This window comes from Trachurus japonicus, chromosome 22, assembly GCF_045865225.1.
Source record: "Trachurus japonicus isolate A0001 chromosome 22, Traja_1.0".
Taxonomy (NCBI): Eukaryota; Metazoa; Chordata; class Actinopteri; order Carangiformes; family Carangidae; genus Trachurus; species Trachurus japonicus.
Genome location: NC_140928.1, coordinates 15740546 through 15768360, shown reverse-complemented (window position 1 = coordinate 15768360; position 27815 = coordinate 15740546). Strand labels below are relative to the sequence as shown.

Genomic DNA, 27815 nt, shown 5'->3' with positions numbered 1-27815 from the left:
GCCTAAAAAAGCAGCCCAAAATCTTATTTAACAATAAATCTTGAAGTAGAACAGTGCCATCTAGTGCTGAAAAAGAAAACTGCAGCTCTTTTTATTCACTCCCATGACAAATCCATGTGATGCTGCGTCTCCATCTGTTTCTGTCATTGCTTCCCAAACTGATGTATTCCAAGGATTGGTAGCTGTTGTCATCAGAAACATTTGTCCCTCTCTCCTGCAGCTGATGCTATCAACAATGCAGCCGGGTTTGGCTTCAATGGATACAACAAAGATGGCTCCCCACGGTGGGACCTGATATCAAATCTCAGAATCCTGGACATTGAGGTAAGGCTGCTCTTTTTTTATTTTATTATATCCTCCTGACTCAAGCTCTTTTCGACTAAAACCTCATTTTGTATTATTTACCATCCAATTTCAGTTTGCCACGAGCTTCAAGATGTTCCTAGACAACTGGAATATCCAGACAGCTCTTTGGCTCAAAAGGTAAAAGCCTTGTTCAGTGTGTGTGTGAGAGGAAGCCCTGCTGTTGGGGTGTTGTTCAGATATCAGCATAAATGTGATTAGCTGGCAGCTGTCCTTTTGGAGCATGGCTAGAAATCTGAAGCTAAAACTTGATGCCTCTTGAATGTCTGTCCTATCCCCAGGGTGTGTTATGAGCGATGTTCTATCAACCCCACCGCTGCCACCTTCCTGCTGTCGGCCATGTGGCACGGGGTGTACCCCGGGTACTACCTGACCTTCCTCACTGGCATTGTCATGACCATGGCTGCACGTGCAGTGAGTACACATCTACACAGTGCCCTAATGGTGGAGTTTTTCTCACCAGATTGAAGAAAAGAGATAAAAATTCAAATTCTTGAGCAGTGTATTGTGCTCTCTCTGCCTTTGTTGTACAAATACTGTGGTGAAAATTCATGTATTTTCCTTTAGATGCACCGCGGTTACTTAGCAAACCAACACACATGCAACAAAATCCCTTTATGGAGAGTAAGGGGATAATGATAACGTAGTATACCACTTATACCTCATTTTAAGTATGAGGCCATTACCACTAATCTTTGCTAAGCCAGAGCTCTTCACTCTGGTCTTGTGAAAGAAGGAGCCAAGAGGATATTTTTGTAGAGGCAGTGGCGTGTTGGAAGAAACACAATATAATTCTAGGTAATCTATTTGGGAAGGTTTGATTAACACATCAAGTTTTGTTGGGCAGGTGAGTTTCTACTTCAATATCAAGGAAGCAACACAGAGAACCTGACCTTTCACCATGTAACAACTGGCCACTGCCACACAGACAGCTTTAGTGAGCAGAGCTTGGCAGTGATACTTGTTGTCATAGAAGCTTTCAATAATTAGGTCAGTTAGCTCAGTTCAAGGCAAGTGTTTAATTCACAGCTTCGTTTACTTTAATATTACTCTGAGAAGTTCAACTTGGGTTGTTTTTCCCCTCTTTCCTCCAGGTGAGGCACAACATCAGACCGTACTTCCTGGTCTCTGACTCATACAAGTGCATCTATGATGTCATCACGTGGGCAAGCACTCAGGTTGCCATTAGCTACACGGTGGTGCCATTTGTCCTACTTGCTGTGGGACCTTCACTCAAATTCTACAGGTATGTGCGCTCGATGGAACTGTGTGTTGATATTGATGCTGTGTGTTGTGGAGCAGCAGAAGCAGCAGAGTATCTACTGACTTCTAAGTAGCAGAGGGAGCTGTTCGCACTATTGTTGTTTAAAATGATTATGATATCTGGCTTGCAGATGGAGTTGCCACCTACAGTGTGGAAATTAACACTTTTTCATTAACCTGGTTCCCTCTTGTTGGCTGTAACGGGCTGTAACAGTTAACGAGACAGCTTAACGAGCGAAGGATGTGGAGGATTGATCGAGGAAATAAAATGAGCAGCCTTAATGCTGCCCGGCTGCTGCTGCTGTGAAATAAAGTGCCAACAATGGCCGGTGTCATTCACAGAAGGCCTGCTGTTGAAGCAGCATGTGGCAGACTGACAGTCAGTATTAAACAGGACTCATTAAAGGAACTGGGAGGTGGAGCTGTGAAATACAGTATATACAGTACAGTGTGTGTGTGTTGTAATATTGTTGAGGTTAAGAATATAATAAGCACATGTTGGTACAGGTCTGTCATTCTATATGTAGGGTAGTTTGACAGAGAGCCGTTGTGTCTCATTTCTGTATCATCAGCTTTTTACCCTCTGCTGTTTTCCTTTGGCTAATTATTATGCATAGTATGGGTTTATTAAAACTGCAGCCATGCTGGCAACTTCATAGCTGTGTTCGAAACTGCCTACTACTACATACTGCATACTGCCTACTAATTGAAAGAATTAGTATGAAATTCCTAAGCTGACTTCTCACACTGTTCACAAGTGTACAGCCAGTATCCCAGAATGCATTTTGCACATTTGCAACAGCGACGACTGCCATGAGTTTCAAAGAAGGATGACAGTATTTGCTGATTACACAGTTTACAGGTCAAATTTCAGCTTTTTGCTTTTTTTTTTCAGGCAAGAATTTAACCGTGTTTGGGTTTCTTAATGGAAACAATGGCAGTTTGTAAATTTGGCACGGTTATTTCAGAGATAACGGTGCACTGTGCAGTGACATCGGGTACAGGAACCTCTGCCCCGAGCCAGCCATTGTATTTTGAAGAGCTGCAATGCATCATGGGGCAGTATGTCCAGTATGCTGCTTGCAGGGCATACTCAGAAATTCTTTCTAATCAAGTACACATCCCTAAACATCTTCCCTGATTAAATGTACATACTCAATTGAATTATTATTTAGCAAAAACATTACGTCCACAAAATGTGATGAGTTGAAAAATGTATCCTGAAACTGTACAGATTTAGAAATATATTTGACTTCTGTTGTAAAATTAAAATTGAATAATCAGGAACAGGCAAAAACTATTAGACTACTTATTTAATTCAAATGTATCCCTTTTGATTAGCAGGCCCCCAAATTATTAATTAATTCTAATTGTGCCTTTTTATTGTTGTTGTAAAATTTCAATGTTAAATGAAGTTAAATTGAAAAAATAGTATGAATTGCATGTTTGTAGGTGGTTCTGAATACAGCCCATGAGTTGGTAGCGTAGCACTAATGCAGCCACCAGCATGCTAACATTCTCATAACGGTGATGTAATGACATCCAGCAGCTGTTGGGATATTTCAGTCTGGATCAAAGTGGTAGACGAAGCAGCCAACAGGCCGACATTACCATCCCATCATCCACTTTGCCAACCTGGCGAGAAAACTGACATATGATTCTTTGCTCTGCGCTTTTTCTCTCGTTTCTCTCTGCTACCAATGCCTTTAATGAACTGTGTTGAGCTAATTGTTGCTTTGGGATGTCTGTGCAGGTCCTGGTACTTCTGCTTACACCTCCTGTGTCTGCTGGTGGTAGTGGTCCTCCCTGTCAAATCGAGACGCTGGCAGGTCAAAGAGCAGCAGGACGGCCTACAGAAGGACAGCCTACAGGACAACCAGACAGAGCACAACAGCACAGACAACAACTGCAACCAGAAAGACAAAGCCACATGAGGCTCGGGAGCGGTGACGCAACAGTCCCTTCAGCAGCAGAAACACTGAGATGAACTACAAAAACCACTGAGAGCTGGAGTGTGGCGAGTCTGTTTACTTGACAAAGAACCAAATATCGGACACTCTGAGAATCCTAATAGACAGAAAACACAACGTTAATGTCCTGTCAAAACTTCCAGTAGCAAGGATGACAGCAATCACACTGACATGGAAAAGAGACCAGGATGTAACAATGGCCACGGTGTAATCTAATGAGTGATAGTGGTTACTTTACATTACATGAGTGGATACGAAGACTTCAAAGCTGCCTTAAACCCTCTATGTACTCAGTTATGGTGGCACGCTACAAGAACATGAATGCAGTTACACCACTGAGGTGTAGGTTTATTCAAAGAGAACAGAAGTGCAGTATGTGGAGGGTTTTTGTCATTGTTTGGATACAAACCTCTGTTAGGCGGAAACAAAAAGTGTGTTCATGTAAAAGAAACATTACCTTTATCATCAGCTGCCAATTTCAAACAGGCCTTAGGATCCTCAAAACATTGTTTGATTTCTATGTCTTTTTTAAAATCTTTATTCAAGAAGAATTCTCATCGAAAGCGTTTTGTATTTAGACGTTTGTGACGACACTATTTGAAATCCATTCTTAATGATTTTTTCTTTTCCCTTTTGGAATATGAATTGAGTGTGGAATTCAGATTTCGTCCATCTCCAGCAGTGGAAAGTCTAAAAGAGGCACTCCCGTAACTAAATGGATTTCTATTTCTTTTTATATTTTTCATATCTGCTGCTTTTTTGACAAAACATGACTCATCCGACAAGCGTGTGTTTCAAAGGGAGATTATTTACCAGGTCATGGTTTTGAATACTTAATTTTTTTTTTCTGACTTGGGGTCCAGTGGTGTGTGATCTTTTGTTTGTTTGTTTTTAGTTTTTTTATGTGTTCATATTTTTCACACAGCAGGTTTCCTCTGGGTTCAAATGTCTTGCCTCTGTAATACTAGAAGTCTCTAAAACAATTTCATCAGTGCAAATCCTAAAGAATAAAAGTGTATAATTGGTGAAACACAGTGGATTAACATCACTGCGGATCAGATTACCACATTCTCTGGGGATTTATTTAATTGTCATAAGGTTGAAGGTTATTAACTAGTTGAATGTAAAAGTAATGTTTCCAAATTGATGCACAGCTCATGATAGCACATACTGTATTCAGGCTCTAAACCACGTGCAATTCACATTTGTCTGTGAGGAAATCTGACACGGTTATTTATGTATGTGACATGATAATATTGTACAAAATTCAGAGACATAGACCAGCTGTTGTGGTAAATTGTCTTATTTCATATTGTGTGCTCTTATGTTAGTCTAGGGGATGTTTCAAGGTGCATTTACTGTATGGTTTAGAGACACTGGTTCCTCATGTTGTTTCGGTCCATGGCTCACCTTAAGCCTTTCAAATCATCCAGGTTACTCTTTACAACATGCAGCAGTTCAAACAGCCACTACTGTGGTGCTAAACTGTATCATAACACACTTTTAGCGGGTTTAGTGAAGAATATGTGGTGCACAGAAGTCAACCTAAAAAGCACCTACTTGTTGTTTCACTTTTTTTTAAGTATCTGTTAGAGCAGGAAATCATCTGGGGATTTCAACACATTAGAACTGTGCATATTTTTTTCTCTAAAAGAAAAATGTCAATGAATTGAGCTGGTTTGGTGCATTTGTGTTATATAAAACAATAACAAAGCAGCCAAGGTGAGTTTTGAAGTATGGACCTCCTTTAATTTCTTTTTAAGACTTTCTAACATTGCATATTCCTGCCATAACTGTGTGTGTACCAGTATTTGTGTGATCCGTACATGTTGATGTGGTCTCAAGTAAACTATATTTGTAGCCTGGGCCCTGTGTAGGAGTGTGTGGCCCACCTATGGGAAAGGGATGTCATACTACAAACATAGCGATTATTGCACTGCATGGCCACCCAAACCAGCAGATCAATGCAAACTGCTCCATATGTCCAAAGTGCCAAATCATGAATGGCGCATTTTGTTTTGTGTGTAGGTATGCATGTATGGGTGCCTGTGTGTGTTAAGTGTGTGTTTGAGAGAGAGAACACGTGTGTCCATGTAGTATGTGTGTGTGTGTGAGTGTGTGTAACATAATGGTTATTTTTGTGTCAGAGGGAAATTTATTGAGAGATTTGTATAACAGTACATTAAAATTCTGATTTATGTGGCAAAATAAAGAGAATTATTTTTAAACACTAAAATTATGTCTTATTTTTGTCCAATAATACAAATTAATATTGGTAAAGTAATTACAGTATAACAGTGGAAAATAGATATGTTTTGTGTCACTGGTGAAAATTTATATAGACATAAACTTGTGCTTCTGTTATTGTCTGTCTCTAATTTAGAATATCTCCTGTGAAAAAGTCTATTCTATGATACTTAGTGTTATGGTAAAACAGTTTTATGCGTAAACCTGAGGTTATTTAACAATATTTTAAATTGAGCCATCCTAGTGTAGGCTACTTTGTGGTATTTAGAAAAGTGTAAAAACAAGGGAGAATTTAACATTTACCAATCACGTTTTCACATTCGTAACAAAAGAAGCATTAAAAAGTAAAGCTAAGCTGATGTGGTGACAAACATACTTATGAGTATATCTTTATATGATCATATTTCAGACCAAGACTTCTGTAAGTGTCCAGATGACGTTCATGGGTAAAAATGTGAAATAAGTGAGGCACTCTTTTTTTAGGATATGTCATTGGTTACCAGCATAATGTGATAAACCGGCCTTCCCTTTTAGACTCATCAGTTATTGTTCAGTATAGTCAATGCACAGAAATGATAGATTTTAGAAGTGGAAGCAGGAGTGTGAAAATAAGTAGTAGGCTACTAATAACTAGTCGTATAAAAGTAGAGTAGATGCACAAGAATTATCAATGCCAAAATGTATTTGGAAGTTAAAAGAAGAAAAAAAAAAACTAACTTGTTTTACAGAGAAAGTCCCCCTGAATTTCTTATGAGCAGATATATATTATTACAGCAGGAAATGATATAAAGTATGTTGGTAAAACAATGACTATTATTCATAATTAAATGTTTTTGAAAAGGAAAAAGAAAATTAATTTGTATAGTCCTAGTTGTAGTGGGTACTTCAGTAAGTAAGTGCACTGTTATTATGTATCTTCCAGGTCAGGTGGGGTCTTTACTACTGTAACCAGAGCGATTGATCACATATTGACTGTAACCAGGGGGAGTTGGGGGCGGAGCTTCACTGTAGCAACCAGGGAGCAGCTCCTCAGCGACGCTCTGTCCAACAACAGACAGACAGCCAAAGAAGCCACTGTAATGACATGAAAAAGTACTTTTAACTTCATTCCCCGGACTGGGAAAAACACACACGTCTACAGAGCAACCCGTCCCAGGTAAGAAGACTTAAGTTTCCGCGCTTTTTTACTTTTGGAGGTGAAAAAAATAAAATAGCTACCTGTTGGGGGGAACTAGCCTGTCTGAGCTAACGTTAGCCTGCTATCAGCTAGCTCCTGTTTAGCAGTTGCTTCCTAGTGATAGATCTAAACACAGGAAGTCAAACTCACTCTAACATACCTACCAAAACCTGTCTGTCATAAACCGAGAAGAAAACTTAAAGTGTTTCATGTTTTTATTAGCTTTTTTCATTTTCATTTGAAGCCATGTGATGTGATGTGATATGTGTTTGTGTGTGTGTATGTGTGTCATCCAGATGTTTACTTTTTTTTTTTTGACAATCCGAAGATAACGCAGCTCGAAGAGGGTCGGCTCATGTGCAATAACGTCAAACTATTCAGATACAAAAAGGAAATATATCAGCATAGACCGAGAGTGTGTCTATCACCACTTTATTTACCCTGTGCCCTGACTGGCTCTGTGCCTAGACCTTTACTTTATTTCCACTAGCTCCTGTGACCAGGGACCTGCTCCAAGTTACAGGTTTACTCAGTAAAACCCAGAGCCCTCTCTAATCTAACATACACACACAAACACACACACACACACACACAGATATTTGTACTAACCAGGGTCATGTTTTTCTTGTTTAAGTTTTTCAACAAACCCAGTGAACCACCTGTTATTTTTTTCAGTAGTAGTAGACTCTGGTATGTGTCAGGGAAATGAATCCTCAGCAGTTTCATACCCACATGACAGGGCTCAAAAAGCTGACTGGTTAAATTTAGAAATCCTATCCAGTGTTGCCTCTTCATACTACCTACATCTGTGTTTATGCAGATAAGGGCTTGGCTGACTACGGGTGCATTTTGTTTTTATGAAGATAACTAGTGGTCTGTGTTTTTACATAAATACTGTCTGCACCATATCTGACCTGACAGTAGATCTGGATGATCCTGCATGTAAGTAATACTGGTGTGTGTATGGTGAAACCAGACAAGATGTCGCCTGTGATTTCGTTTGCTTTTAATAAATTTTTGCTTACTTTATAGTTATGTGACAAATATTTCATTGTTCATTTTGTTGTTTTAGCAAAAAACTGATGCCTCTGGCACCTGTTTGCACACTTTATGACATATTTCCTTTTATGATGTTTTTTTTGTGTGCAAATGTACTGGTTGCAGCTTTGGATGTGTGAATATTTGTTGGCATATAATTAGCAGAATATAGGTGTGTTTTTTCTTTTTCTTTTTTTTTTGAAGATCTCATCTTGGCTGCTGGCGTTGTGGCATATATCTGTTTTCTGGCAATTTTTTGTACAAAGTATTAATTAAGAAACAAATTTAACTAAATGATATATTATAAAGACAAATTTGTCCTCAGAGCTATGCAATAAAATATATTTCATTTACTGACAAGTTAGGACTTATTTATTATTTATTTGATTTTTCTTCAGTATTTTACTACCCATCCCACACATGTGAGGTAGTGGATATATACCAGGGTACACCGGGCTCTCTTTAATATTTTGGCTTTATATGGGCTATTAAGTAATTAAAACACACTCAGTAATAATCTGCCAGTGATAGCTTGCCATTTATACGCCAAATGTCACTTTATTGCATCACTCGTAAACTGGAATCACCCAAATTAGGCCAACATCTTAATCGTCTCTCGCCTTTTATCTGTATAAATTGGTGCCAAGCCAGTGCATGTAATGAATGGAAATCTGGTCGCGTGTGTCTATTGTGCTGGGAAGAGATGGGCGTAGGCCAACCCCCTCATCTAATATTCAGCCTGGAGTGAAGGGGGGATGCTGAGCGTGAGCCTCGCAGTGCTTGTTGATACAGTGTGTGAGTGAGCAAGGAATAAAGATTGATGTTGAATAGCCACATATAAGTTTCACCTTACATCAAGGTAAGGGGCTCTTCTTTTATCCTTCTTATTTTTTTGTGTGTCACTTTTTTTGTGGAGCTTTAGCAATTTGAATCATGTATTTTCACTATTTTTATTGTTTTGTCTGGGTGTGTGTTGTGTTAAAAAGATGTGTGTGAGCTTCTATCTGATCATTGCTCAGCAGAGAGAAAGGGAGAGCCAAATGTTTACTGATTGGTTGTTGTGCGGTGTAATCGTCCACCCATTGTGCTCAGAGACAAGGGGCTGAAGAGGGTGTGTCAACAATCTTCACTATAAACAAAGGATTTTTTTTTTACTTAGCTATGACACTGTGATATAGGAGAACAGTTACAGGTGCTCCGAACAAACACAGTCAGAATTTGTGGGGAAAAAAGAAGAATATTTAGTTATTCATTCAGTGGCTGCTTTGAATGGGACTGAACTGACTGTTATGGGCCTTTGTACTGACAATCCAACAGGCATGTGACATTTAAGCATTTATTGACCTGAGCCTGAGCTGCTGGTCTCAAGGATTATTGAAATACCGCGCAGCATGTTTGATTGTCTTGATGTGAAACCCATTACCAAGACAACTTGAAAGCAATGAAAGCTGTTGATTAATTTTTTGTCATTGTGGCAGGAAGCAATGCTGACCATGATGGAAGAGCTCAACTTGATGAATCATTAATGAGTTTTTCATCGATCGACTGAATCCCTAATACAGTGAAAGCAACCATATCTGAAGGGTTTTCTTTGCCGTGTACATATAATAAAGTAAAATCTGGGTATTTTTCACAGGAGAACTTGCCTGAATATCGAAGGAAGTCTCTCCAAAATACAGAAATGTAATTTGTAAATTTGTAAAATTTTGATGTATCCCAACTACATCACTCTTGGATTTTGCCATTGGTAGGAAAAACCTGGTGCACTTGACTGCCTGAAAGGAGATAAAATGACTCAGGAAATAGAGGAACATGCCTGTCAATGTCTGGATTTAAAATACCTCTTTGAAATTTGGCCTAATTTTGGATATTCTTTCCAAACTGGGCCGTCTGCATTAATTTGTCAGATGCAGACGGTTGCTTAACTGTGTCTTACTGATAAGTTCCCATCATTACAAAGCAGTTGCAGTCAAATACTGTGCAGAATGATGCTCACTTACTGCACTTTTGGGCACTTTTCTTGTTTAGTATGTTTCCCAAAGTCCAGTTTAATGCAGTGGAGGAGGGTAGAACTGACCTTGGTCTTGATATAATTGGCCTGCACAGTTGGGTGCATCAATTGTCTAAGTCATTATTACTTAAATTACTTCAGAGGTAGAAAGTTTAAAGGCTATTGTTTGTCTTCAGTGGTATGGGATACCTTGGAGCAGCTTGTCGAGCGGAGCCTTCGTTATACTGAGCAGATAAGTTTCAGCTCATGTTTTCAGCATGAGCGGACAGACTAAACTAACCTTGACTGAACTGAAGTGCCCCTGTTAGCCCCTATGTAATGAGAGCATGTTCGGTGCATTTTCCTACCATAATCATATTTTACCATCCTGCCAGAAAAGGTCTTCAAATTGCCACTGAGACAGACACTTATACAATATTTATATCCCAGAGCCTGAGGATGTATGTGACGTGTTGTGGTTTTCGTGGTCACTTGATGTGTGGTAGCACGTGTATTGTAGATGTGACTCTACAGCAAAACTACACTTTTTCTACCTTTACGTTAACCAAGAATGAAAGAAAATGCAAAAAGGCATGGAGGCATGCATACACATATTTACCAACAAGTCTACACAGCAAAATTTCCATGTGGGTATTTTATTTCAGAGAGTGTAGCATTAAAAAAAAGTCTAACTGTTTTTTGTTTGTCTGTGCGTGTGAGTTGGATTTGTTAACTTCACATCAAAGACAAGCCACACCCTCTTCCTGACCATGATTTTAACTTCTCTGTTTCTCTCTCAGTAGTGATTTTCACTTTGCTGTGCTGGCCTTGCATATTGCTGATGTCCTTTGTTTACTGTTCATGCTAATCTGCTTTCCTCTGGCTTTTCTTCAGTGGGTGTGCAGGTGTCTAACAGTCGGCCATGGATACCACCACCTCCCTGAAGATGACCTCCCTGGCTGTCCAGAGTCTGTTCAGTTATGTGGAGGAGGAGGACCTGGCTGCCATCAAAGCACATTTGGACAAGTTCAAAGATGTGGACAGCAGGAGCGATGTAAGTCGGCCGTTTCACAACAAACCCCTGTTGGCTCAGGATGTTTATTTTAAGGATAAGTATGCAGTAATCAAAGTCTCTGAAGGATCATGTAACAGGTGTTTTGTGGGAAAAGGGGTATTAGATCTGTTCTGATGCTGTAATGGAAACAGTGACATGACTGAAAAGTGATTGTGAAGCCATTTCAGTAATTAATCTTATTAAAGTTAATATTTATGTTGGCCAGGCCGCTTCTGAATTACAGTGCCTACAAAGAGCATGTGATTTCCTGGGAAATGTTCATGTCTCATTGTCTTAATTCTTGTAGATAACTTTGTAGAAATCCCTTTTAACATAAAAAGGTTTTTTTCCCCTCTGGATCAGTGTCAGAAAGCCACATGATCTCCCCTTTAAATCAGTGTTGTAATCCAATAGAACATGAAAACTTCAAAGGGAAAAAACAACCTTTTACAGACCCAGCATACTCATATAGAAAATCTGAAGTCTGCTACCAATAAACACAGTGTACACATTAGGCTATTATCCTTTCGTGCTTCTGATCTGAATCATATGGCTAAAACTAGATTAATAACCCATAGTGGATCCTACAAGCAAGTATCTTAGGTGTAGCCTGATTTCCATGTCAATGCCACGTACGGCGTTGCGCTGCTGTAGATGCTGCCGAACTAAACCCTCAGCTGAAAATAGCCCCCAGTAAATGCAATATTTACTCCTGCCTGAGTGCATTTTCTAAAAACTACAGGTGTTATGAGGAGATTTTTCACTCTTTCTTACTCTCAATTCAGATTTATACATTCAATATGAATGACTGGACTTAAGGTCAAGCCTCACAGAGAGGCTGGGGGTGATGGTGAGATTTATTGGCATCAGCACATCACTGGTTGCCGTCTTTTGGTGAGATTTGTTAAGAAAAGGAAAAACTTTGCACGGTGCGAAATGTATTGCTTCAACCCGACTAATAGCCTTATCTCATCAAGGAGTTGAATATCTGGATGTCATACAGGATGAAATTAGAGTTCAGTCATCAAATAGCATCACCATTTGCCATTTTTTCTCCCATTCTCTGGGGGTTAGAGGGAAAACAGTAGAGATAATTAGCTTGTGTAAATCCTTATCACAGTTTGAGTTGGTTCTCTCTCTTGTTGTTTCAGAACGGACAGACTCCCCTGATGGTGGCAGCAGAGCAGGGCAATCTGGAGATAGTACAAGAGCTCATTAGGAGAGGAGCCAACGTTAACTTGGATGATGTTGTGAGCATGCTCACACACACACACACGCACACACACACATACACACACACATACACACATACACACACACCATCCCAAACTCCCTAATATGAGCGCACCGTCACACACAGGTGCACGTGGCGTCGCTGAGATAGCGAGAGCACAATGGAGGTAAAGCACTGTTGGAAAAACAATGTGGTCGTTCTAACCACACTGTCCACTTGACAATGAAGACGTTGGTGATGTTCCATCTTGCTGAACTCACCACACTGGGGCTTAGTCCTCAGCTATTATGAGCCATCATGAGCCATAATGACAACTTATTACACAATTCTGCCTTCACTCTTTTGACTAAATGACAGGATCCAGTGGCTGGGCAACACCCTGTGTCTCCAGAAGCCAGCCTCCTCACACGCACACACTCACGCATGCATACATTCGCCCATCCAGGCACACGCACGCTTGCTCTTATGCCATCATTAACATCTCACGTACATGTAACCTGCTATTACACCTGGCACACTCATACTTGTGCTCACTCTCGCACTAATGCAGAAGAGGAAGGAGAAGCATCACACGTTTGTAGTCGCTCTTGTCTCTTGTACTTCACTCTCTGGTGCTATATGTCCATGCGACACTGTGTTCCTATGAGCACCTGGTACGACCAGCTGGTAGGTACAGTGCTTTGACCATTCCCAGGACGTCACGTGTAAAGCTACCGACAAACATTTTGTCCATCTGGATTTGGAGTCTGATGGGAGTTCGCACGGTGATCAGTTGTGTCTGTGTGCAGGACTGCTGGACGGCGTTGATCTCGGCGGCTAAGGAGGGCCACATCGAGGTGGTGAGGGAACTGCTGGAGAACAATGCCAACCTGGAACATCGAGACATGGTGAGAACGCAGATGGGAGACAAACACTCAATGATGTAGCATGAGAGGAGATTTAGATTACTTTACTATGACTTTCCAAAAGGTTGTTCCCCTAAATTCTGCAGTAATTTTGAATTTCATTTATTTAAACTGAAAATTACAACAAAAAGAAAATCTTGGGTGCAACAAGACACAAGAATAAAGGATAGTGGCGTATCAAACAGTCCGCTCAAACTTTAAACTGACTATTAAAATGTAGCCCTTAAACGATTTTAAATGTAATAAAGTAATGATATCTTGATTGTACATGTACATTCATGGTTTCTATTCGTTATGATGACCCCAGTGCTGGTTGAACAGGATGATCCATTAGCCTTGAAATGGTCGTAAAATTAAATTACTTTCAGTGTGATGGCTCCTCTCTAGTAGTAATCCATTTACTGAGCTCTGGTTGTCTCGGCACGAGGCAGTGATATGATTTAGTCAGTGGATACAGGGCTGTCGGAGGTAGACAGTAGCCTGTCGGTCTCCTGCAGCAGCTATTTTGTATATTTATTAGAAGAGCATTGGGAACATGAGGATGAGATGCACATATTTATTACCTAGTGCTAAGTATGTTTGGTAAGCATTTCCTGTGATGGAAATGGCCCATTTAGGAGATAATGTGCATTTCCAGCAGCTAAAAATGCAGTTCTGCTGAATATTAGCCAACTGCGGGGAGCATAAAAGATGCATTAGCATTCTGTATTGGCACTAAAACGTTACAGGTTCATATGACATCAATCTTGAATAAGTTGATTTTAAATTTGTAGCCTCTGCGATGCTATGGAAGTGACCGACTAGAACTGACTCATTGGCATGCAAGGTGTGTCTAAGTTGTACAGGACAGATCACAGCAAGTCATCACAGTGGGGTTATAATAAACCGCACCGTGGACACTGTTCGCTCAGTGGAAAGTGTGTCACACCAGCTGGAAATAGCACATTTTCCTACCACAAGATCTGCTAGGATTTGACCCGTTCTGTAAGGCATGTAATACTTTTGTTGCCTTTACACCTTATTATGAGAAAACAATACTGATAATAATTTGTCCAGGTTACTACATAATGTGACAGTAGAGAGAGGCATGAGCAAATCTCCCCTCCCCTCTCTTGTCCTTGTAACTTTTCTGTTCAACTTGACAATAATGTGTATGTGTGTGTGTGTTTTTCACTCAGGGGGGTTGGACTGCTGTCATGTGGGCATCTTACAAAGGTTGTACAGACGTTGCCCAGCTGCTCTTGGAGAAAGGGGCCAACCCCAACATCACTGGTCAGGTACTGAGACCGGATACATTATAATTTTCTACCATCAGCTGCATTGAAAGTTATAAAGAAAATATTTATATTTACAGAACATGACACATTTCAGTCTGTTGAGGAAGAAAATGTTTATACCATTGTTTACTCCATGCAAATGTATTGCAGTGTTTTTAATTCACTTCCTATAAACTGACAAATATTTGTTGTAAATGTCAGTAACATAATTTTAAGGTAACAATAATGTGAACACAGTCTCTGCTGTTCACCTGCACTGTGTGACACCTGCCCCATCATTTGCTATTATAGTTAAGTGAGGTTGCAGAAAGTGTCAGTGTGACCGCAGGCCTGACACTGATCATTAGTCACTGTCAGTGTGACTTCACCCCTGTCCTCTCCCCCAACAGTACAGCGTCTACCCCATCATCTGGGCGGCAGGTCGCGGTCACGCCGAGATTGTCCATCTTCTGCTGCAATATGGTGCCAAGGTTAACTGCTCAGACAAGGTAACTACATACTGAAACATGTTCATCATTTACCTCTCCTTAATCACACAGAAGTTGTACTCATTGGTATGGGATTAAAAGATTCAAGTGCTTAGGCCTACACCCCCCCGCTCCAGGCCCCAAATCCTTCTCCTTTCTGCCTTTATTCATTAATGTTCCTCCAAAAAGTCCTCGTGTCCCTGGACTAAATGATCTCCTGCCTCATGTCTCAAGCATACTATTTTATCTTCTTTTCTTTGCAGTATGGCACCACTCCTTTGATCTGGGCATCCAGGAAGGGCCACTATGAGTGTGTAATGCACCTTCTGGCAAATGGAGCTGATGTGGACCAGGAAGGAGCAGTAAGTGGATTGTTGTCGATTTCAACTGGATGCTTCCTAACTATTTGAGCAGCATTAACTTTTACACACTACACAGCCTCTGTTGCTGTCTCTTGCCCCCTTTTTCATACAGCCTTATTCAAACTTGAATGCCTGTGTAAGAGAGAGAGAGGTGGCAGAGTGCAACACAACACTGATGTGTTACATGTCACGCCTCTGACTCCACCACCAGCATCTAAAATCACACACTGGGGATAGCATTGTGTCACATGCAAGTCATGATTATCATTTACATGATTATTAATAATGAACAAAAACAACATTGATAATTAGTGAAATAATGATGGTCATCAATAAACAAGATTATGATTCCTAAACATGAACTTTAAAGTTTGAAAAGCCTTTAAAAGTGTGAAGCCTTAAAAAACAGTTCTTGAATGAAGATGCAGTTATTTGGCAGTTTTTTCCTGAACAGTGGTGATATTTGATTTGACAGTCTAACCAGGTACCTTAACAGCAGCTGAGCAGGTCTAATTTAGTCTTGGGCCCACTGTTGGTGCCATCACACACAAAGCTGCCTGTTCTCATCCGTGTGGTTTTCACACAATCAAGATTTAATGTTGCCAAGCGCCACAAATGTGTCAGTGAACTACAATATTAAATAATTGATTGCACCTATGACGCAGCACATCTGTGCTCCTTCGAGTCATGTTGCATCTGTGCCGACACAAACTGAACGATGCGATAGTTTTATATGTGGCATCAATAATCAGATGGAACTGTAGCAGCTAATGTTGCAGAGCGAGTAATTCATATGTGATTAAGAGACTCTAGTGCCTGGATATAATATATGAATTATTGGGCTCGCTAAATGAGATGTCAGTAATAAGTTGTCATTAAGCCTGTAGTGTCTCCCAGAGCTGTTGAAATAAACTGTCAACATGCGGGAAACACGGTTTGTTGTGATCAGCCATAAATGATTGAACATCTGTCATTTAAACGTTTGAACACTAAACAAAATCTTTACATCCAGTCAAGTAATGACTGTGTGACTGAAAATCTGTAAATGACTCCTTTCTGTGCTTTTTTTCCCCCAGAATTCAATGACAGCTCTGATCGTGGGTGTGAAAGGCGGCTACACAGAAGTTGTCAAGGAGCTGCTGAAGAGGAACCCGAATGTCAACATGACGGACAAGGACGGCAACACAGCCCTGGCCATCGCTGCTAAGGACGGACACACTGAGATTGTACAGGATCTGCTGGATGCTGGCACCTATGTCAATATCCCAGACAGGGTGAGGCCTCACCACAGTACTACTGTAGCAGCTGCCGTTTGACACAAACAGGATGTTGTAAAGTGGTAGATTGGAAATATAATGTGAATGAAATGCAATTCATGTCTCTCTCATGTTTCCCCTCTTTCACCCTCTCGTTCAGAGTGGAGAGACAGTGCTGATTGGAGCAGTGAGAGGAGGTCATGTGGAGATAGTCCGAGCTTTGCTGAACAAATACGCTGATATTGACGTCAGGGGCCAGGTGGGAGTCCTCTCACACTATTATTGCTGGTTTATTGATGTTGAAAGCTAAGCAGGAGTTCCTCTTGTGTTTTGTGTGAAATGTCACACTGTTACTCAATACTGTTCATCGACCTCTATTGTTCTTTAGTAAAGTAAACTTTAGGTGAGAATTGCAAAGAAACGGATCTGTTAACAAGCACACAGTGTTACCACATTCATGTCTAAACATTGCACTTCTGGCAGTTTGTTTTTGCTAAGATAAATAAGCTAGTGTTTGCCTTGTCCTTCCTATGTCAGGATGGAAAGACTGCCCTCTACTGGGCAGTGGAGAAAGGTAACGCCACCATGGTGAGAGACATCCTGCAGTGTAATCCTGACACCGAGAGCTGCACAAAGGTGAGGCACTTTGGGATGTAAATGAGCAAAACACACTTACTGAAATTTCATGTTTGTCACCTTTGAAGATCTTTATTTCTCACAATTTCTCATTTATTGTACTGAAACTTTACATGAAAAAGAAAAATACTGACCGACGATGCAGGCAGAAAAATAAGAAAACATTACTTTTATTGTGTTGAATACTTGTAATTTTTTGTGTCAAATATACATAGCTTTTTATGTAAAAAATAGATTTTATGATGAACATGATGAAATATTTTGTGTTTGTGTTTTAGGAGGGAGAGACCCCACTTATCAAAGCCACTAAAATGAGAAACATAGAAGTAGTGGAGTTGCTGTTGGATAGAGGAGCCAAAGTATCAGCAGTGGACAAGGTATTGTTCAAAACACTCTTGCACATAACTCAACAAACTCACACTTGCAAACCTTCACAATATCAAAGCAAAATATTTCTACCGTTTCATTTTTAGAGGATTCTTAACAAAAAGTTACTTTTAATTTTTCAGTGGACAGAAAATGATCAGTTTGTTGTTTTTCTTCACACAGAAAGGAGACACACCCCTTCATATTGCCATCCGAGGGCGGAGCCGCAAGTTGGCTGAGCTGCTGCTGAGGAACCCCAAAGATGGCCGCCTGCTTTACCGCCCCAACAAGGCTGGAGAGACACCGTACAACATCGACTGTTCCCACCAGAAAAGCATCCTCACGCAGATATTTGGAGCCAGTATGACCCATAACTACATGTCATTTAGAAAAGCATGTGTGACAGAATGAGATAATTCAGGTTCAGAAATCAGAAAATGTTAAACCACTCTGCTTCATCTTCTTCTCTGCTTTTTTCCCCCTCTCCCAGAGCACCTCTCCCCCTCGGAGTCAGATGGAGACATGTTGGGCTATGACCTGTATAGCAGCGCTTTAGCAGACATCCTGAGTGAGCCCACAATGCAGCCACCTATCTGTGTTGGATTGTATGCTCAGTGGGGCAGCGGCAAGTCTTTCCTTCTTAAAAAACTGGAGGGTAAGTATGCAAAAAAAACCACAAGGAAGATGAAAGGGCAGTAGCTTTTTGCTATTTCTTCAACCCTTCTTTAATAGTTTAAATAAAGGGCTTTGTTTTCGTGTTACTTTACATTGGCTATTGTACTTTAATCTCCACTTGTACTCGATTGAAACATCTGACGTGATCTCTTCTTTGACCTCCTTTTCCTTCATTAGATGAGATGAAGACATTTGCAGGCCAGCAGATAGAGCCGCTGTTTCAGTTCTCATGGCTGGTGGTCTTCCTCACATTGCTGCTCTGTGGCTCTGTGGCTGTGGTCCTGGGCTTCACTGTCGACCCCAAGCTGGCAATAGCTGTCTCCCTGAGCCTTCTCGCCCTGCTCTACATCTTCTTTGGTGAGAGGACAGGAGATGTAGCGATACAGAAGTTCTGCCAGAAATAATCACTATGAGGAAGGCCTGTTTTTATTAGAACAAAGAGGGAATCACGAATGGATTAAATAAAAATGTTTATATTTATTTTTATGCAAATCTGGTACAATTCAATATTGAGAATATACCAAACAAATGTTAGATATCTTATCTCAATTTTTGGTCTCCATACCATACAGTCCCATTTGTACAAAGTAAAACATGAAACTGCTCACTAGAGGGTGCCATTATACAAGTAATATCAAACAGGATGAGCTTCTTGCACTCGTGGATTTTTAAAAGAACCTGGTAATACAAAGACTAGATTATTAGGGTAATATTTATTATGATAATAATGAGAATAATAATGAAGTGGTATTATTTTGGGCTTGTTACCTAAAAAGCTTTTTACAACCACTCAGTTGACAACCCCTCGCTCTGTCTCCAGTGTTGGTGTACTTTGGAAGCCGCCGTGAGAGGGAAAGCTGGAACTGGGCCTGGGTCATCAGCACCCGTCTGGCCCGCCAGGTCGGCTACCTGGAGCTGCTACTCAAGTTGATGTTTGTCAACCCCCCTGAACTTCCTGAGCAGACAACACGTGCCCTGCCTGTCAGGTGACAACTCAACTTTTGAATTTATTTCTTAATGGATTTACTGATATTTGATACAGTATATCTGTCTCCAAGGACAAAATACATTTGTTCACACCTATATTGGTTTGTTTTTAGAGGCACCTATTGGAGATCAACTGAAGTTTCGCTGTATTATACAATGACATTAAAGAGTCTGTTCTATTCGTTTAATTGGTAAATAATCCGCTTCCCATATCGTTCCCTCTTAATTTGTTTTCTAGGTTCTTGTTCACGGATTACAATCGCCTGTCCAGTGTTGGAGGGGAAACCTCCATGGCTGAGATGATTGCCACGCTCTCTGATGCATGTGAGAGGGAGTTTGGCTTCATGGCTACCAGGCTCTTCAGGGTTTTCAAGAATGATGAGGTTCAAGGTGAGGTCACTAGCTTTGATTTTAGATGTCAGTCATGCAGTGGCCTTTTAGCCCATAGCACACACACAGTCACCACCTGTTATTGGCCTTAAAAAGAATCAGATCTTTACAATCACCATCTTATTACTTTTAACATTAAAGCAGAAGTAAGTGGTCCGCTAATGCTGCGTTCCAGGCAGGCTTTTGAAATCGTAAATTACAGCTTCAAGTCACAGCTTACGACTTTGTAGCGTTTCAGGCAACCCACTCGTGTTTTTCCGACCTGTTTTACCGGTGAAAGTCACTATAACGGCCACTCGTAACTTCTGACCCGTGAACTCGTACCAGATCGAACTGGTACGACTTCACGGTCGGAAAAATACGAGTTTCCTTGAACGCACCATAACACCATAACAGTCCTCGTCCCTACGTCCTACGACATTTCTTCTCAATCCACAGGTAAAAAGTGGAAGAAAACCTGCTGTGTTCCCTCCTTTGTGCTGTTTTCCTTGACGTTAGGCTGCCTGATCACCGGCATGGCCCTGCTGGCCATCTTTAAGGTGGGTTATAACAATGAACAGTATACTTTTTAACCAGTTGGTCACTTAAAGCAACTCAGTACCTTTCTGGCATTTCATACAGCACTTAAAAAGAATTTGAATATCAACAACTCCATCTCCTTCCAAGTCCCACCCACCTCTTCTTCCTGCCTTACCTCCAACGTGCCCCTCTCTTCTGATTCTGATCCAGAGGCCTGGTTACTGCACAACCAATTACGAAAAAACGAATTAAATGATCAGTCAGACTTTTCTCAGAACCATATGAGAATGGAATAGTGATGCATTTCTATCCCTGGTGGATTTCTCTTACATTTTAGTGTGTCAGATTATTTATAGCATTTAAACTTAAACAAAGAAAAGTGTAAAATTCACAGAGAGGCAAGTGTTGCTTTAAATGCCCCAGTTAATAGTAGAAATTCCTTTATTTTCCAGGTGGACGGGAAGAACTTGACAGTCAATGCAGTGCTGATAGCTATGGCCAGCGTGGTGGGCTTGGCTTTACTGCTCAACTGTAGGACCTGGTGGCAAGTGGCCGACTCCGTCCTCAACTCCCAAAGGAAACGCCTGCACAGCGCTGCCAACAACTTGCACAAACTCAAGAGTGAAGGATTTATGAAGGTAGACTAATGCACTTCATTGGACCTAATCAAAAACGAATGAAAATCCTATGACATCCTGTTGTCATTGCTCAAGTGGCAATTCATTTGCTTATGAAGTTATGGAGTTGTAATTCCTAATCCAGTCAATTTCCTTTCTCACACAAACATTAAGTATCCAATCATCTTGAGTCATTGATTTTTTTTCCTCCCAACTCCAGGTTCTGAAGAACGAGGTGGAGCTTATGTCAAAAATGGCTAAAACCATTGATGGCTTCACCCAGAACCAGACTCGAATGGCCGTCATCATCGATGGACTGGATGCCTGTGAACAGGACAAAGTTCTGCAAATGCTGGATACGGTGTGTGTGTTTGCATGTGATTGTGTGTGTGGGCACAAGGATGATAAGTTTAGCTTTCTCTTGACTCATAACAAGATAAAAAGAATGGAGAATGGCATTTTCTCATATCAATAACCACGAAAACAGGCAGTTGTATAGCAGCTGCCACATGGCCTTAACCTGCAGTGGATCTTTTCACCTGTGCACACAGAGCTCACACATCTCTGTTGCAGTGTAGCCACCCTGGTGTTCCCAGCTGCCTCAGCTCACCTCCAAGTTTAGATTCCTGCTCCCAGCTGCTGTAATAGAATTTCCTTTAGCCAAATGTTATTATTTGGTGAAGTAATCCCAGAGAAGATGGCAACCTCCTGTGTGCTAATGTAATCTTCTCATCTTTGCGAGCACCTCCCAGTCACTCTGAAACCATCTTCTGTTCAGAGATCAAACGCACTTAGAAATCAATTTCGTAGGTTACACAAATGACAAAATCAAATCTATTTTTTCTTCAGTCTGTGTACTTTTCCTACCAGACGAGTCTATATTAAAGATGTAGACATCATGTGATGTTGCCCTAGCTGATGGTGCTGACAGCTGCTGCAGGGATGGAGGTCCTGTAGAGCCAGCCGGAGGGAGCTGGCCAGTGGTTAACAAACCATGTATGCATTTAGCACAAAGCAAAGTCCTGTGACACGTAGACAGTGTCCCTTAGTTTTCTGAGTGGAATTCCCCAAAACCATGTGCTGCACACAGTCAGCTCTCACAGTATCACAGCTGACTTTTGACCCTAGTTGTCTTGTTGTTGATTGATTGGATTGTAAACCATCCATTTTGCTATTAAAGTCGTAGACACTCCACAGATGGTTCTTCCTCCTAAAAACATTTTCACATGGCTGCACTGAAGTCGATATCTATTTATATACAAAGTAACAGCAGTGCAACAGGTTGGCAGCATAGTTAAAAAAACATATTTTATGACCTGTTAAAAAAGCACATGAAAAATGTCCTTAACACACTAACTTATGGTCCCTTTCTCATTCCAGGTGAGGGTACTCTTCTCCAAAGGCCCCTTCATCTCCATCTTTGCCAGCGATCCCCATATCATCATAAAAGCTATCAACCAAAACCTCAACAGTGTGCTGAGAGACTCCAACATCAATGGCCACGATTACATGAGGAACATCGTCCACCTGCCAGTGTTCCTCAACAGCAGAGGTCTCAGTACAGCCAAAAAGCTTTGTATGGCAGCCCCTGGCAATGGAGAGGCATTGCCTGTGGAAGGTAAAAATATATACAGCATATTCAAGAATATGATCATGTACATGTATATGGAGATCTGCAACTAGTTTTTGGTCATTGATGGACAGGTTCAGAGGTTGCATTTCTATTTGAATACACATCTATATTATGGTCTTTGCTTATAAAAACTGGTCATCTGCTTTTATGTTTGGCCCTTCCTCTCCCTCTCTCCAGGATGGCATGAAGAAATGGACAGGAAGATGTCTCAGAGCAGCCTGGGCCAAGACCAGGCCAAGTTTGGCAGCAAGAATGCCCTCAACCGCAGGGTAATAGCAACTCAAGTGCAGTTTTGTTTTTGAATGAGCTGTGCAATGTTTTATTGAGGCCTGTAGCCTCACATGAAGGCTTCCTGACCCCACTGAGCTGTCTCACTTAAAAAGACAAGAATGAACCATGGCACATAAACAAAAGACACTGGGAGAGGAAATTCAAAGAGAGAGGCCCCTGCTGAGTTGGCAGTGGAAAAATAACATCAGTAAGAGACAGTAGGCTATTGTGACATATACGTCCAACAGTAGGACTTCAGTACATCAAAATTAGATAACCCAAGATTAATATATCAAGCACTGCATACTCTAATTGTCACCCTAAATAAGTACAGCAACCAGCCTAACCTCATAATAAACAAGACAATAAAAGCAAATTGCAGAGAAGCTTGTGATACAAAAAAATGGAGACAGATGTTTTGTTCATACAAAATAAAATTAATTTGTTTTTGCACCATACTTATTCCCAAAGCGCTCATGTTCATCTGGAAATATCCTAAAGATGAAAATGAATGTTTGATGTCCTCACATTAATCAAACAAAATTAAAATGCAGTTAGTTCACAACAATTTCAGTTGGAAGACTCTGGGTGAGGGTGACAGATACTGCCTTAGAAACCCTCAGTGCTCTCTCTATTCAGCCTCCTTCCTGAAGGGGGGGTGTTGAGTACATGCGCAGCGTTGGCAGGCATCTCAGAGGCCAGAGGACAGAAGGAGACACACACAGACGAAAAGAGAGAGGTGCTCGGTGTGCGGCCAAGGTTCCTGGTGTAATTGATGTAATGGCTGTTTATCCTTCCTGCTGCGTTGCCACAGCCTAATGACAAGGCCTAGCAGCAGTGGGTCCCTGTGACAAAACACTGGCACCAGGTCTGCTGGCAGGAGGCTAAGTGACTCTGCTGCTGTCGCTGATGCTTTCCTCCCCCCTGTGAGACCTTCCTTCTACCCCCCTTTCTTCCTGCCCCCCTCTCTTGTTTGTTTGTTTGACATTTGTTTGTACCTCGGGTTTATCTAGTACCGTCAATTATTGGTGTTGGGCCTTTCATTATGGGGTGGCATGCTCTCTTTATTTGCCCTCTGCCACTTGCTAGCTCTTGGCAGGAGAGTCCTCTTTCTACAAGTGGATATTAAAATGAGGGCAGGAGGAGAAAATCAGTTAGTGGCTCTCCATTTTCATTTGGCTTCTTAAGTTTTGGATGACATTATGAGTATCTCGACCATCTTCTTTCCATTTGGTGGAATTATACAAACCCTCTTTATAAAGAAAACAATTGCTATCTGGAACCCAGCATTCAGTATTTCCACCTCCAAGTATAAGCATTTTGTAAATTGAACTTGTTTCAATAAGGAAGCAAATACATAAAAATGTAAACGGACCAGTGAGCTGTAGAAGGACAGTGAAAATCAATACATATTGGACAGTCAGCCACACAGGGCTGTCTGTACGATAGACCTTTTCAGGCCTGACTGAGTGGTGGCCATATGTTTCATCTCTCTGAGAAAGAGGTCATGAGACTGGCGTTACGACTTCAAAGTCAACCAAAAGCCTCGCCTTGGCTCATGACCATGGCAGCTGTCTGATATCATCACAGATGTTCTCCGGTATATCTGTGTCAATAGCTCGCCTGTGTATCATGACTGTTCAGCTTCGGACAGTGCCTCTTTGATTTTTATTTGCAGTCCCAGAGAATATTATGTGTGGCTCATGAGGAGGTGATATGGAAGGGGCTCAGAGTGTGAGAAAAAATAGCTTGTGAGTGGTTGCTCTCACACCACCTCACTTACTTAAAGTGCAGACCTTTACTCAATATGTCCCGATAAAAGAGAGCAAAATAGGCCATAGAAATGTAAACATGGTCCGTATGTAAATAGGATCCATTCATATATTCCTTGGCTAATTTAAATCTAAGTTTTTTACGATGAAATCCGAGGTCACATGTTGACCCTGAAATGCCTGTTCTCCTGTCTTGTGATGCACAGATTGCAGCAGTGACAATAGGAACGATTTAAAACTTCTTAAGGGTCAGGAGAAATGTTTTGGTGTTGTTTGACTGGTCATGTCTGTTTGTCACGAGGACTCTGTAGAGTATGTTTGTTAAATGTGTACCGTGTCTGTGATGGTTTTAAATCTGTGGCTTTAAGCCAGCTCCTGCTTTTCCTTTCTTGCTGTTATACTGCTTTTATTGAGACCATAACAAGATTTCTGTCATTGAATTATATAAAAAACCAATTAGGATTTGTTTCAAAATGTGGATTATTCTTGAGCATCACGCCAACACCGCTAAAGCAACAAGTGAAACATAGACACAGTGGATCCACACATGCTCCCAGTCTTATGCTAACTAGGATTTCTGTTTGTTGTTGTGCACCCGCTGCCTGTCAAGGACACATACCGACGTCGCCAGATGCAGAGGACCATCACCAGGCAGATGTCATTTGACCTCACCAAGCTGCTGGTGACTGAAGACTGGTTCAGTGACATCAGCCCGCAGACCATGAGGAGGCTGCTCAATATTGTTTCCATCACAGGTAAAGAATCAAGTGTTTAGCCTTAATTTAACCAGTCATTATTTAGCCGGTGGGACTGAACACTTGAACTTGCTTTTTAACTTCAGCTATTAAGCTGGAAAAGATTTAAGGAGGACAGAACCACAAAACAAAACTCATGATTGTATTTATTCCTAAACCAATAGGCTGCAGAAGCAGATCATTTGACCAAGCATTTTAATAAAGAGTACATTTTCCTAAGCTTAGGAATTTAAATGGAGAATAAATATTATTTGCCATGACAGGTAACTTGTGAAACATGCCTCCATAGCTGATATGAATCATGATATCAAATATATTGTACATACACTTTATGAGGTCTTGCAACAACAATATCACAATGTTCAAACTGATACTAATCTAGTCCACAACTTTTTACTGATTATTAATTAACCATGATAATGTGGGCTGATCCATGAGCATGGATCCTCAGATATTTGTGTTCTTGGCTAGACTGCGACTAAGAGTAAACCAGTGACATTGAAGGCCATGAGTCCTCTGCATCATTGTTGACAGGCCGGCTGCTGCGAGCAAATCAGATCATCTTCAACTGGGATCGGCTGGCGTCGTGGATCAACCTGACAGAGGAGTGGCCTTACAGGACGTCATGGATTATCCTGTTCCTGGAAGAGACTGACGGGGTGTCTGACCAGGTCACTCTCAAGACCATCTATGAGAGGTACAAACACACACACACACACACAGATAAACAGCTAAAATAACCCCCAGATAGATAAATAATGTACTTAATTAATTATCTATGGAATAATTATTCATCCTTCAGCTCATAAGTAATAAAAATAACAATAGGTAATTATAAATGATAGATAAAACATTTTAAAATTTAGTCATCCCACTAATCTAAAAGATAGACAGGCTTTTTCAATACACATTTTCTTTTTCCCCTTCCTTCTCTTCTTGTTTTATTGTCTTTAATTCTCCCTCTTTCTTACTTGGGCCACAGCACAGGCTGAGACTGAGACTACTTTTAAAATAAGAGAAAATCTAAATTATCTCAATGGAAACTTAGTCAGATGAATTCAGCCAAATGACTGAGCTTCTGTCAGTACAATAATAAAACCTCCACGGTGAGATCCACAGACCACAACACAATCTCAGTGTTGGTGTCAATAAAGGATTGTATTACTTGTTTTTCCATCTCTGAAATATGTAATATGTAAACGAGATCTGAGTAACTTTGACCAACAGGTGGCAGTAGAGGATTTTCTTTTCCATGTGGACTATGTAAGTGCACAGTTACTGCCCGAGCTTATGAGTACCACACTAATTGGCAACTGACAGACAGATTTTGTAACTGATCATTATGCAGCAGGCAAATAATGACTGACTGAATTATAACCGTGATTTCTCTGGATTCAAGAAAGGACACATTTCTTAAAAACTGGACAAGAGAGAACTGATGGTCAGATGTCTTCATTTGAACACTGAAGGGAAAGCCTTGTCTGTCTGTTTCTCTCTCTGCGTGTATACAGTGTTCAGAGTGTTTATGTCTTTTGTATGTGTGTGGTCACGGGTACTTTTAGGCTCGCTCACCGCAGACAAGAGGAGGAGGAGGCCGAACACAGGCTGAATTGCTGGGTTTTGGTGCTGTTGTGTATCAGTGGCTGGCCTTTAAAGGTTGCACTCTGTCACAATACACTAGCGCCCACGACTCCTGCGGCAGGGAAGTGTCACAGACAGTTACTGTCAGCCAGCTAGACTCTGCAGACAGCCCTCCCCCATTTCTAAGGCAAACCACTGCCTCATTAGCTGTTTGGTTTTCAAAGGACAATAGGCTTTACCTTCTATTTTGTTATGTAGCAGCAAAGTGTTATGTGTGATGTGTATAGTTTGGAGAGAAGGGAATATCATGTTCGCTGCCTTTTGCAATTGTTAATTTGAGTGGAAAAAATTTGCTGACCACACTTCTGCCTTGTATATCTTTACCATATTTAAGTATGGTGGACACCCAGAAAATGTGTCCATACTTTTACCATAATTATTGTGGAAAATAAAAGTGGCAGATATAATTATACACTAGGCCTGAATTCAAGTAGCTTCACCGCAGCATGATATTGTGCTTACACTGCTCATTAGACTTAATATAGCCATCATCTTGCTTTTGACCAACGGTCCTGTCTTTCTTTATCTCTCTCCTCATTGGGTGTCTTTCCAAATGGCTGCTCTGTTTTCCACAGTGGCTGTCGGAGAAGCGGCCTTAATGATGATGACAGGAAGCCTCAAACAGGCTAAACACAACGCCTTGCCTAGAGGCCTTATCTCTTGCGCTAATCTTCCGCTGATAAGACTCTGGCCTCTGTCTGTGTATCTTTTTCTGTCTCTCTGCTTGCTCTTTTCTTCCTCTTTCTTATTATGATCTGAAGCTTTTTAGGTTGCTTTTTTCACTTTGGATGAGTTATTCTGTCTTTTTCTCCAAGCTATAGATGGGCACTTGACTGGCTTCTGGGAACCTCGGGCCTCGTCTACCAACTGTCAGTTTGTCTGTCCGTTTGAAAGAGAAATAGCTACCCATGTTTGCTTTCCCTTTTCAGCAGTGTCTATGAATACAGCACA

At 41.0% G+C, this 27815-nt stretch overlaps 2 protein-coding genes across 6 annotated transcripts in view; both read left to right on the top strand.

Moving 5' to 3' along the window:
* Positions 1 to 5833, top strand: part of mboat2a (membrane bound O-acyltransferase domain containing 2a) — a 41895-nt gene extending 36062 nt beyond the window's left edge. The window contains exons 9-13 of the mRNA XM_085766800.1: positions 221 to 324; positions 419 to 483; positions 645 to 777; positions 1458 to 1609; positions 3380 to 5833. Coding sequence (XP_085622926.1) covers positions 221 to 324; positions 419 to 483; positions 645 to 777; positions 1458 to 1609; positions 3380 to 3560 — 635 coding nt within the window. The 3' untranslated portion in view covers positions 3561 to 5833. The remainder of the gene's footprint in view (positions 1 to 220; positions 325 to 418; positions 484 to 644; positions 778 to 1457; positions 1610 to 3379) is intronic.
* Positions 5834 to 6814: 981 nt separating this feature from the next.
* The window catches only part of kidins220a (kinase D-interacting substrate 220a), a 43849-nt gene continuing 22848 nt past the window's right edge, over positions 6815 to 27815 (top strand). For all 5 annotated transcript variants that reach the window (XM_085766892.1, XM_085766891.1, XM_085766890.1 and 2 more), the window contains exons 1-23: positions 6815 to 6999; positions 10943 to 11102; positions 12254 to 12352; positions 13125 to 13223; positions 14420 to 14518; positions 14908 to 15006; positions 15249 to 15347; positions 16424 to 16621; positions 16764 to 16862; positions 17141 to 17239; positions 17518 to 17616; positions 17789 to 17966; positions 18096 to 18260; positions 18458 to 18637; positions 19101 to 19266; positions 19506 to 19657; positions 20096 to 20196; positions 20629 to 20814; positions 21014 to 21154; positions 22174 to 22411; positions 22604 to 22695; positions 25079 to 25223; positions 25758 to 25920. In XM_085766892.1, coding sequence (XP_085623018.1) covers positions 10971 to 11102; positions 12254 to 12352; positions 13125 to 13223; positions 14420 to 14518; positions 14908 to 15006; positions 15249 to 15347; positions 16424 to 16621; positions 16764 to 16862; positions 17141 to 17239; positions 17518 to 17616; positions 17789 to 17966; positions 18096 to 18260; positions 18458 to 18637; positions 19101 to 19266; positions 19506 to 19657; positions 20096 to 20196; positions 20629 to 20814; positions 21014 to 21154; positions 22174 to 22411; positions 22604 to 22695; positions 25079 to 25223; positions 25758 to 25920 — 3029 coding nt within the window. In that variant the 5' untranslated portion in view covers positions 6815 to 6999; positions 10943 to 10970. The remainder of the gene's footprint in view (positions 7000 to 10942; positions 11103 to 12253; positions 12353 to 13124; positions 13224 to 14419; positions 14519 to 14907; positions 15007 to 15248; positions 15348 to 16423; positions 16622 to 16763; positions 16863 to 17140; positions 17240 to 17517; positions 17617 to 17788; positions 17967 to 18095; positions 18261 to 18457; positions 18638 to 19100; positions 19267 to 19505; positions 19658 to 20095; positions 20197 to 20628; positions 20815 to 21013; positions 21155 to 22173; positions 22412 to 22603; positions 22696 to 25078; positions 25224 to 25757; positions 25921 to 27815) is intronic.